Genomic DNA, 12,905 nt, shown 5'->3' with positions numbered 1-12,905 from the left:
AATAAGACTACAAGAATCTGCTTCCATGTAATTAACTCGTAAAATAATTTGAAAAGATATATATTATTTAGTCTTCCACAGTTCCTACTTAAGCAATATCGGTGCGTCTATTTATGTAATTAATCTAAACACACAATTTTTTATATTTCTATCTATAACTTCCCAAAAACACTATTGTTATTGTTGTTATTATCGTTTTCTTTTCAAATCGCGTAGTGGGTTGGACTAGCACACCCTCCCCTCTTCAGGATCTGGAACTCACTTGATGGTGATGATTTTTGCTCGTTTAACAACATTATCATTAGCGTTCTAAAATAAAAAATATCAAATAATACCCCTTTTACATATATAAATAACCATTTTACATTCACATGTTTTTTACAAATCTCTCTATTTTCATACACTAAATTCTATTTCTACAAAGAAAAAAAAATCTCAAATGGAGGGTTCACACAAGAAAGCCGGTTCGTCTTCAAAGCAAAGACAATTCAGACCAAAAGTTCGAAATACAAAGCCACCAAACTAACTGTCAAGGCAATCGCTTCCAAACCATCATCTACTATTATAATAAATAAAAACCATTGTTGTGCCACATGACACATAATTGTTCTATTTTTGTGCAAAGTGGCATGGTTATTGTTCAACATTGAAAGTCAAACTATCTAATTTAATCAATTAATAAATATTTTAAACATTCCATATTAATGATTTATCTATGATTTTAAAGTAATAAAAGTAAAAAAAAATAGAATAAAAGAATGTATGTAGAACTTTTGAAACTCATTTTAGTGTGTGTAAATTCGTATTTTATGTTTTTAGTTTATTAGTGACCAGTTCAGAATGTGTCACTGTTTGTCTTTACTCCGAACAATACGAAAATGGTCTATCTCACTTGATTACTTTTTTACTTTTAATTCTATATAATAAACTCTTTTTTATATATTAATAACTTTGTGCCAAAGTAACATAATTCAACACTCAATGAGAATAATTGATTAATAATGGCGTATATCAGTACTCTTTTTTTTGTATCTAATAATTATGTGAATTTTTATGTCACATGTTAGCTGATAGTGAACTTCATTGTTCTTATTATACGTCATTTGCATGTCAATATATTATACAAACTTGCATCAACTAGAGTTTCGGGCCAAACTGATATAAAAAGAGTTGTTTGATCCCCATAACACAGTAGTGCCATAATGAGTTTTTGTTTATATCCATTTATATTCATGAAGAAAAATTCAAATGTTCTTGGATGACTATCATTGTGTTGTCTATTACAGGAACAACACTCATTGGTGTGTTTTTTTTTTTAATTTCAAATCTTGCAAGTTAAGACCATAAGTTATAATTGACTACTAGAAATGATAGGGAAATGGTTGTAATCATGGGTGTTGCAAACCGATTCTATACAAAATCATTGTAAGATCATGAGCAGGGCATTAGAAATACTAATTTGTTTCTTTTAAGTTGGTTGTTTAATATTATGATTTATTTGTGTTGTATCTTTTATACACACTACAAAAAAGTGACCATTAGAGACTAAACTATTAAGGACTAATATACCAGTCTCGAATACATAATATCTGAGACTGATTTTTCAGTTGCAAATAATATTAGAGACTGATTTTTACATGACTAATGTTAGTGACTAATAATTAGTCGCTAATACTTTGACACCTTATTAGAGACTAAACTTCAGTCCCAACACATCTCCATGAAATATAAGGTTTTGGAAGGAAACTTTTTGCGACTGGATTTTTTTACCAAATTTGTATTGAATAATGACGCAAATGCATGGCGACTGATCTTTAGTCTCTATCATCAAAAGGACATATTTGAGACTGAAAATCAGTGCTTTAAACTCATAAAATGAATCCTAATTAGGAACTGATATTTAGTCTTGAATTCATCTTGTATATAAAAGGATCAAGGACTGATTTTCAGTCTATAAGTTAGTTGTGTTCACGGTTCGATTCGAAACCGTGAAACCGTCCAAACCGGTCATCGCTTCAGTTTCACGGTTGTTTTTTTTAGGTTTTGTCCGGTCGGTTTCAATAATTTCAAACTGTAACGAACGGTTTGCTTTGCGGTTTGTGTCAAAAACCAACCGTATAAAACCGGGTCGGACCGTACAATTTAATTATACTTAATTTTCATCAATATTTTATGTTATATAGTATTAGTATTTTTGTTAAATATAAAACGGTAGTGTAAGTGTATATATAATATTCATATTAATGATTAATTAAATTCTAATTGAAAAATGGGCTGAGGCACAAATCCTAAACGTAGTAACAAGTTGCAATGAGTTTGGATATTTTATAATTAAACTATTAACCTCTCTATATAACATACATTTCATGTTTCCGGACAATTTGTGTTTAAACATCACTATAGACGAAATTTAAATAGATAAGTTAAACTTTTACATATTATTCATAGCCCAACATGCCTACATCGTGAAACCAAACCGTAACCAAACCGTAGCTGACGTTTTCGTTTGGTTTCAGTTTAAAAGTTACGGTTTGGTTTTGGTTTACAAAAATAAAAACCGTTACCAACGGTTCGGTTCATGATTTAACCTATAAATCGCAAAAACCGAATCATGTACACCCCTACTACAAGTATATGGAGAAATTCTCCATCTATAAGTATATGGAGAAATTGTATCATATAATAAAAGTAACGGAAGTTAAGAATCAATTGCAAAAAACTAAAGTTTATAATAATACATTATTTTGTTGGCTAAATTCAAACTTTTTGTTTAATATTTTGAAGCTGCCCTCTTTACCGCTCTCATATGCGCCAAATTTCATTTTTATTTTCTTATTTTCAAGGTCTAGTAAACTTCCCTCTCTAATAAAAAAAAAAAAAAAAACCCAAATCGGTTTCCTACTTTCCCAGCCCCTCTCTAACCTAAATCGACGTTCATTTTCATTTTCCTGGCCGCTCCGTTGTTCAACTGCTACCAGCCACCACATTGACTCTGTCTTCACCTTTGATTGACGAAACCCCACTGCAACATCGAACACCTCTCACTTGTTGATTTAGCTTCTCTTTTTGTATGATTACGATTAAGGTACCATACTACCATTTAACTGATTGCTCAACTTTTTTGTGGGTTGTATTAAGCACATAGCATTTCTAGTTTTATATATGGTTGTATGTCCAGTTATATGTACATATTGGATGTTGTATGCACATGTTACAGGTCTTGATTTCTGTTATGGTGTACTAGAAGTAAAAGGTTTGAAGATGATGCACACAAACTGCTCGATGAAATGCTTCAACCACTGGAACGAACACTTTTGGTAATTTATTTTTCAGATACTTTTAATTTGAAGATCGTTGATACTCGTCATTCAAATTTGTGATATCAAAACCAAAAGGATGTAAACAGACCATAAATATGTATAACAGACCCGCAATTAGTTTTGGGTTGGGTCAAACGGGTTAGGTCGACTCCAATCAAACAGTATGGAAGCGTGTTTCTGTTCATTTATATCCGTTGTTATCTTTTTATGGCCTATTTAATTTTATTTTCTAAATATGTTTCAGGCACATAAGAACTCACATGTTAGGCGGCAAACGTTGGCTTGTCTCTTGTTCTTGGCAGCTTAAAAGATGGTTTTACTTTTGTTTACATTTAGAATATTGCAACTCGGAAGATTTAATTATAACAACTTTACCATGAGTATCCTTTGCTTTTGTGTTTTCACACTTTAATTTGGCTACAGGTTAATTTTCTAGCTCAAAGAAAATCATCCAAGAGTACAATCTGATTAGGAACTTCAAAGAAGCTATATTTGGTGTTTAAAAAGAGAATGAAGTTGAAAAAGAGAATGAAGTAACAAGTCTCCATAGCTACATAAGTCAAGTCTTCTCTTGGGTGATAATTGTGGCTCTATTTCTTTATACTTATAGAATTTATTTATTTTTGTAAATTTGTATACGGTTCTATGAATTTTTTAAAAGTTGAATAATGTATATTTGCATGTAGTTCTAGTTTGATTTGTTTCTGTATATATTTATCCATGAACATTTGCTTTTCTATGATTAATATCCAGTTTTTGAACAAGACATTAACAACTGACATTAAGTGGTACTGGGAACTATTTTTAGTCTTTAAAGCATTTTATTGGAGACTAATTTCATATGAAACCCCAAATCTAGTGAAATGTATTAGGGACAATATTATTTTGCTTAAAGGATTGATTTTCAGTCCCTAAAATTATGAATTAGGGACATAAATATCATACTATCCTAGACTAATATGCAGTCACTGAATAAATGTTTTAGAGACTGAAATGACATGGTACTCGTGGACAAATTGAGGACTGATTTTTTATGTATCGGAGACTGACCATCAGTTCCTGCTAGTGTCATACAATGGAGACTGATTTTCGGTTACTAAAACTACTATTTAGGACTAGGTATCCGTTACTGGCTAGGGACTGGCAAATCAGTCCTCGAAAACCATTAAGTACTGATATTAATGTATCAGAGACTGATTTTTCAGTCCCAAATAACAATCTTTTTTGTAGTGACAAGTATCTCGAAATTGTTTGATATACGGGAGGAATGATAGTTTGGTTTTCTGTGAGATACTTATTTGTTGTGAATAAAATATTTGCAACAGTTTTTTACTCTGATTTACGTATTGGGTCACAATAAGTTTCGCTTTAAACACTTTAAACAGACCCACTTTTAGTATGACTTGGAACATGTTGGGCAAGTTCAACTTATATTCGACCATTTAAGTAAACGGTTCAAAATTTCTACTTGTGTTCTCTTATAGTTGGCAAAATGGATGGGCCGTGTCAGTCGATCCAATGCATAAGAATCGGTTTGGTCAGTACACATTTTTTTTTTACTTTTACACATATATATAAACTCACTATAATTGTTAAGTTTCTTGTATATTCTTGGAGTTGAGTGAAATGTGTCAAGATGATCTAAAGTTATAATAAGACGACATGTTTGAAACTAAAAAAAATCGTTATAAAAAAATGCTTATAACTTAATTTGTATTACACTCTCCTTGCCGATATTACAAAATATGCAGTTGCCTTTGCTTATAATTTTATAACATAAGACACGAATTAGAAAAAAATACATGAAGTAAGCCACACAAGTTTATTTTGTATTAGTTATGGATGATAAATAATTAATATCATTAAACCCTCAATTTGAATACTTTGGTAATTTTTTACCAATAGAAACTATTGCGGTTGTTAGTTCAGTAGGAAGATACGTTGTGACTAAACGTACCATCCCTCTCCTTTACTTGTCATACCCCACCCCCCTAAACTTTTTATTCTTTTAAAAATTCTATTTGACATATTACTACCATGTAACATTTTTTTTTACATTTTATAGTTTTCTTTTAAAATATCAAACCAAAAACTATAAAGTTTTTATTTTTGTATATATATATTTTTTTTGTATGTCACTCTTTTTAGCTTATTTTTCTTGATCATAATAATAATGTTTTATTATTATCAGTGTCCATGTATGTGTATATATATATATTGTTATATGTTTGGCCATATTCATGTATATTAAAAAGCTACATTAGAAAACTTCCATAATATGAAATTTATTCTAAAGAAAATGCAAACTATCTCTAAAAACTATTATATAACAACTATCTCGACGTGACATGAGCGTGAAGAGGGTTCAAGAATCAGTTTTTTTATAAAAAAATAAAACAATTATAGAAAAAAAAGTATATTTTAAATAATAATAAAATGTTTATTATAAATAAGAAAATGTGATATTTTGTTATTTAAAAAATCATTTATAATATATTAAAAATAACAAAATGACAACAAAGAAACAAAATATTTTTTAATTTATATTACTGAAAAACTTGAAAGAAGGGGTTATATTTAATAAAAAAGAGGGGATGAGGTAAGTTTAGTAGCACCCTTATTGCAATATAAAAAAAAATCATATAATAAGATAATGAATGAGATTTAATTTTTTAAATCCATGTAATACACGAGTTTCTAACATAATATATTTACTATACACAATAGGCAATAGTATCTCCAACCTCCATTAATAGGATGTTTAGTATCACAAGTGTATTAAGTTTATTAGTTAAAATATTTTATTTAATTATTTACATATAACTTAATAAGTGATGAAAAAGCAGTTTATGAAAGTCAACGTGTTTACGTGACAAAGTATTAGATGTTCAACGACCCCAATTTTCAAACTTTAGTGCTATGTGACAAGTGAAGAATATAATAAACCTTTTTATTCTTTATATTTTCATCTCAATAACAAATATTCATACGGATGCTAGTAAGCTTGTCATTCCCATCTCAATCTAGTTGTATATCGTCTTCCCTGATTGAAATTTTGGGTTCTGTACATTGGACCACCAACAAACATTGACCAACAATTTCCAAAATCCAATCACATACACTTAGCAACAATTTGAACCAATCTTCACCACCGACACGCGCGAGGGGAAGAGTATATAAGGACAACATCAGTTTCACTTAGCCGGTTGTTAGCGTGAGGGTAGTTTGGTCAACTTTTAAAACCTAACGCTCATCCACTACAAAGACCACTTCTATTACTCGAAAAATAAAATTGAGAACAATTCATGTAATTTATGAAACTTAAGAACCAAACTTGCAATATACTGTAAATAAGACTACAAGAACCTGCGCGCTTCCGTGTAATTAACTCGTAAAATAATTTAATAAAATTCCCAATCCAACTCAAGAGATAACTTATTAATGACAAATTTTATAAGATATAATTAGGATACTAGACGAACATTGACAATTTCATACGATGTTTACATTTTTTATGATTATCCATTATAATAAACAAACAAAATAGTAATATTTTATCAACTCATTAAGAAAAAAGATAATATACAAAAGTACAGAAGTCATTGATTTTACGTATAGCATTAGCATCATCATTTGACTTGACCTCAAAACATTATCAACTTAAAAAATGGTTAGATGACATGCTGGCGTGCCCGAAAACATTTTGAAATATAACATCCATTGTTTTGGGTATTAGTTTTACATATATAACAAGTTTTACGAAGGGTTCTTTTTACGTTGTTTGGGTTGCGAAGTTTGGCTTATTTTGTATAATCATGTTTTTAGGTTATAATTAAGACGGTTGTATTGTTTGGATAAATGACCTTGCATATTATAATTCTTAAATTTAAGTCAAGGGATCAAAGGTGTTAAATTAAGTTAATTAAGTGGCTAGTAAAACTCCATATACTGATTAGTCATTCCTAGAAAGTTGTTATTAGAATGGATAAAACTCACCCATTTGATCAAAGCTGAGCATGTGTACGTGTGTTCGTGCATGCGCATGCGTTGAAAACTATAGAGGTAGGGTACCAAAAAGACCCAAATACCCTTAAGTGTTACCCGCAGATTAACCAGAAGCCCCTCATAAGGCACCCGCGAGACATACAAATCACCCGCATAACTATTGGCAGGAGAAACATCCCCACAAGGCATGCGGAAACATCCTAGCACCCTCAAAAGTCATCCGCAGGATGGAACATTCGTCCGCGTAAATAACTACGAGGTAATGCCCCGGGACAGCTGTCAATAACCAATTACCTTCTAGAAGATTTATCAAGATGCTTTCTTGGGCAATACGTGATCCCTCGGCCAATCATCTAGTGACACCTGGCAAGGCCGTTATAACCATGCACATGGCCAGTGTTACCTATCGACCAATATCAGAAAGACGCGTGTCCAGGTTGTTATACATGCACATGCAACGTATAAACTAAGCCTATCGTATGAGGACACGTGTCCAGGTGGTTACAAGAGCATCTTCTAAAGGGACAGCTGGCCCAATCACCTTCCCACACCCTTCGGCTATAAATACCTTCCCAATCATCATGAGGTATTCATTCACTCACACTATACTCTCTCAATTTACTTAAGTACTTTATCTTCATCGGAATTGTACTTATTCTCACGCTGGAGGGTGGTTACGGGAAGACCCCCCTCTTGTCCTTCCCGTAACGAGCTCACGGTGTCTGTTTTGCAGTTTCACGTCACTGGACTTTGGGAATTGGGTTAATATCGTATCGTCAGCTAACCGTATCCCACCCTGTTGACTCATTGTATCTTGGACCCATTAAGGGGAGTAGATCCGTGTTTCTTCATTGGCGCCATCCGTATTTTTGTTAGAACAACAAGAAATTTTTTCCGTCGTCTTTACGATATGAATCAGTTACCTAAAGGGCCGACGGAGAACCAAGCACAATCCCCACGAGATCTCAATCTCAAAACACGTGAAGGAGCAACGTCTGTTTTTGCTCGAATCACGACTCCTGGTACACGAACCGATGCCGTAAACCCTGGAGGTTTTACCTTGGGTGGTTCGACGGCTAGGGGGCTGTTTGCTCAACAAATAGGTGTTACCCCGGTGGACACCGGAAATGTTGTTACACCAAATACTGACTTGGGGCGTGTTACAGCTCCAGGGGGTTCCAATCTCGGAGATCTGGAACGAATTATGAGAGACGCTCACCGAACTCACTCAGAGGTAGGCCTGGAAGAGAATTCTGGTGATTCTACTCCAAGGAGAGTTCGGCATCATAACTCTAGATCTGGAGGACTTTTATCTCCAGACGATTGGCTCCGCATTCAACAAGAAAATTTGGTTGCTGAATATGAATGTAGGGTGCGAAACGAGAGGTTCCATGCTCGCACCCTGACGTATGATGATTCTCCCAAGAGATCGGTTTCTCCTCCCATACGGGGAAGTCACATTCAGTACAGTCAACCATTAGAACAAAATCTGGATGAGATCCGGAGGTTACACCCTCTTCCCCGCATAGATATGCGGGTACCATCATATGAGGACGAACTTGACGGACATGATTCAACGTATCGTCCGGAAGGAAGTTATTACAGCGGAGACAATCATCTCCCTTCATACGGAGGGGCTAGTTATCCACGACCAGTTGTCCTTCATACGGAGGGGCTAGTTATCTTTTGCAGAAAAATCGAAATTCATTCCAGTCATCGCGATAGCCCCATTTTCGATAAATGCAAAAATCCCGACGTCTGTCGAGACATATAATGGAATGACGGATCCCAGTGATCATTTGTTAAGGTTTGTTGCAGTGGGAGGAGTCAGTGGATGGACTCTCCCATACTGGTGTCACATGTTTGCACTAACATTTACTAGAGCCGCCCGGGAATGGTTCGAAAAATTATTCGACGGATAGATCAAGAGCTGGAATGACTTTGTGGCAAAATTTTCTCAGCATTTCAGTCAACAAAAGAAATATACCCGCGACCCCTCAGAAATATTGGATGTTACAAGGCGAAATAATGAGCCTATCGAAGATTTCATTACCTCATTTTAATAACGAGAGCCTTAATATTGGTGGGGTCAGCGAGGATATGTTGGGGGGCATTCCGGAAGAATGTTCATAGTGACGCTTTGATCCGCACCCTCATTGGGAGAGACGGAATGCCCGAGTCTTGGGATGAAATCATGAAAGCGGCAAAGTTGTTTGCAATAACTGAAAAAAACTTTGGGTACCAGCAGTCAAAAGCAATTATCAAGGGTCGAGTTCCAAACTCCGAGACCAAATAGGCAAGCCAAGGGAACAATCTGGTCAAGATTACAGCCGACTTCGGAACCACCAAAGCAATTCGATGCAAGGTCCTTGATCGGAAATAAGGGCAAGCATAATTTTTCAGCTCGATCCCCTAATAATTGGACCCAGTTGTCAAAAACTCCATCAGAAATCCTCACGACTGAGAATTTGACCTTAAGGAAGCCTCAAACATTACCGAGGAAGTCATTCCTCGATAATAAAAAACGTTGCTCATACCACAACGACATCGGACACAACACAAACGAGTGTGTAGCCCTTAGAAATGAAATTGAAGCAGCGGTTAAAAATGGTAAACTTGAGCATTTGGTCAAAGATACATGACTAGGGACTGGCAAACCTCCCGTAAGGGATAGCCAGGGTCCGACCAAAAGGCAAATAAAAGATTTGAATGTCCACATGATTCAAGGTGGACAAAAGCTTGGTGATAAGAGGAAAGAGTTTTCGGACGAAGAGTGGAAGAACGAGCCAGTCATCTTTCCACAAATTAAAGGGGGTCCGTGCAACAAGAACCCCTTGATAATTACTACTCTTTTCGGACACTATCGGTCGCAATATGTGTTTTTCGACACTGGTAGTACATCTGACATTATGTACGAACAGTGCTTCGAACAACTTGAGGAAGATGACAATTCATGCACCTGTTTCTGGGTTCGGTGGTGAAATAATGCACCCGCGGGGTGTTATTACATTCCCAGTCACACTCAGTGACGAGGTTAATTCAAGAACTGAGGAAGTTGAATTTCTAGTTTTACCGGCAACTTCTAAACATGATATTATTCTTGGACGAGAGGCAATTGGTGACTTTAACGCCCATCCGTCCACAGCTCACGGTGCAGAAGGGTTCCAACCCGCACCGGTGTAGCAATAATTCATGTTAATCGACATTGTTTCACAACCGAAGTTCGAAGCCGAGTAAAATTCCAAAACAAACTCAGAGGACTGAACCAGAGAAGTGGGTTTTAAACAAGAAATTCCCCGATCAAACCGTGATAATTGGCCCAGCCATTTCTGAGATAGTGCGAACTTTTTTGAAGCAATTGTTGATGAAGAATATAGACATTTTCGCGTGGCAACCCGTGGACATGACCGGTGTCCCGCGTAGCATTTCGGAGCATAAATTGAAGGTGAATCTACTAATCACCCCAATTGTGCAAAAGAAGCAACGGAACGTGGAGGATGTGTATAGATTATAAAGATCTCAACAAAGCATGTCCAAAACACCGTTATCCATTACTAGAGATTGACTTAAAAGTGGATGCTGTGGCCCCTTCAAATTCAAGTGCTTCCTCGATGCCTACAAAGGCTATCACCAGATTCATATGGCAGCTGGTGATGAAGACAAAACAGCATTCCGGACTGATCAAGGAACATTCTGCTATAGAATGATGCCCTTCGGGCTAAAGAATGCAGGTGCCACATACCAAAGGCTGATGGATCAAGCCTTCAAAGGTCAAATAAGTCGAAATCTGGAAGTTTACATGGACGATCTGGTGATAAAAAAGTATTGAGGAAGATCAAATGTTGAGGGACATAGAGGAAACTTTTGAAACCTTGAGAAACATCAATATGAAGCTGAACCCAGCAAAGTGTTCCTTCGGGATGGAAGAAGGAAAGTTCCTCGGGGTGATTGTGACAGGCACGGGTTTTAAAAGCTAACCCAGACAAGATTCAGGCAGTCGCCCACATGCCATCCCCTGCATCCCTCAAAGAAGTTCAAACACTCAACGGTAGATTAGTGGCGTTAAATAGGTTTCTGGCAAATCACGCTGCTAAGTCTTACCCGTTCGTCACAACATTGAGAAACTGTCTTTAAAAGGCGCAGTTCAGATGGACTCCTGAAGCTGAACAGGCGTTCCAAGAAGTAAAAAAAATGTTTGATGGAATTACCCACGTTAACAGCACCATGGGCGGGTGAACCTCTGACACTATATTTGTCCGCTTCTGATATTGCCATTGGGGTTGTGTTATTGACTGATAGAAAAAATGTCCAAACTCCAATTTACTATGTCAGTTGGACACTGTTAGACCCAGAAACCAGATATTCAATGTTAGAAAAACTCGTCTTAGCATTGGTTTATGCAGCCCGACGGCTCCACAGACATTTCCAGGGTCATCCCATTAATGTGTTAACTGGGTACAAGCTCAAGAACGTGTTGAGTAAGCCCGAATTGTCTGGACGATTGGCAAAGTGGGCCATCGAGTTGGGTGAACATGCAATCAAATACAAACCCAGACCAGCAATCAAGGGGCAAGTACTGGCGGACTTTGTTACTGAGGTTCCGCAACACAAAGAGAAAGAGTGTTTAATCGAGCAACAACCCCAAGCATCTCCGGAACAAGGACAAGTTTGGTTGTTGTTCACAGATGGAGCTTCAAGTAGTGAAGGTTGGGGCGCGGGCCTAAAGCTAGTCAACCCCGAATGCAATGAGTTTACTTATGCAATAAAATTAGACTTCAAAAATACTAATAACGAGGCAGAATACGAAGCTTTCTTGGCAGGCTTGCGGATTGCTAAAAACTCAGAGTGAAACATTTGGAAGCGCGAGTGGATTCCATGCTGATTGCGGGACAGATAAACGGAACATATGAAGCAAAAAACGACAATATGCCTTCTTATCTCTCGCAAGCAAAGGACTTAATCCGACAATTCTCCTCCTTCAACATTTTCCACATCAAAAGGAGCGAGAACAAGTCTGCGGATGCTCTTAGCAAACTAGCTTTGATAAATTTCGAACACTTTGCTAAAGACATTCGTGTCGAAGTCTTGGACCACCCGTCTGTCCCTCAAAATCAAGTTTTGGTAATTCAAACGGGTGTTGAATCATGGATGACACCGATCAAAGCTTACTTATCTTTCGGAATTCTCGCAGCAGGAAAATCTGAGGCTCGGAAGATCAAGCACAAAGCTCTGAATTACCAGTTGAACGATGGCATTTTGTACTGGAGATCATTCCTCGGTCCGCTGTTACGTTGTGTAGACGCGGAAGATGCAAATTAACTAATCCGTGAGATTCACGAAGGCATTTGCGGATTGCACGCGGGTCCGAGAATGTCAGTTGCGAAGATCATGAACGCAAGGTACTACTGGCCTGGGATGCATTTGGACGCTGTGCAGGAAATCAAAAAGTGTGATTCTTGGCAGCGCCATGCTCCCAACACCCTGCGTCCAAAAAACGAATTGATCCCGGTAACATCTGCCTGGCCGTTTCAGAAATGGGGTATAGACATTATGGGACCATTCCCGGAAGCCCCTGGACGG

The 12,905-nt window shown here is 36.5% G+C and overlaps 1 protein-coding gene across 1 annotated transcript; it reads left to right on the top strand.

Moving 5' to 3' along the window:
- Positions 1-12,200: 12,200 nt before the first annotated feature.
- LOC143591193 (uncharacterized) lies at positions 12,201-12,644 on the top strand. Its single transcript, XM_077071475.1, has one exon. It carries the CDS (start codon positions 12,201-12,203, stop codon positions 12,642-12,644), a length of 444 nt encoding a protein of 147 aa, XP_076927590.1.
- The last annotated feature ends 261 nt before the right edge of the window (positions 12,645-12,905 follow it).

This window comes from Bidens hawaiensis, unplaced genomic scaffold, assembly GCF_021521415.1.
Source record: "Bidens hawaiensis isolate Kalapana, Puna unplaced genomic scaffold, B.hawaiensis_p1.1 tig00039454_1, whole genome shotgun sequence".
NCBI lineage: Eukaryota > Viridiplantae > Streptophyta > Magnoliopsida > Asterales > Asteraceae > Bidens > Bidens hawaiensis.
This window is presented reverse-complemented; position numbering and strand designations above follow the sequence as displayed.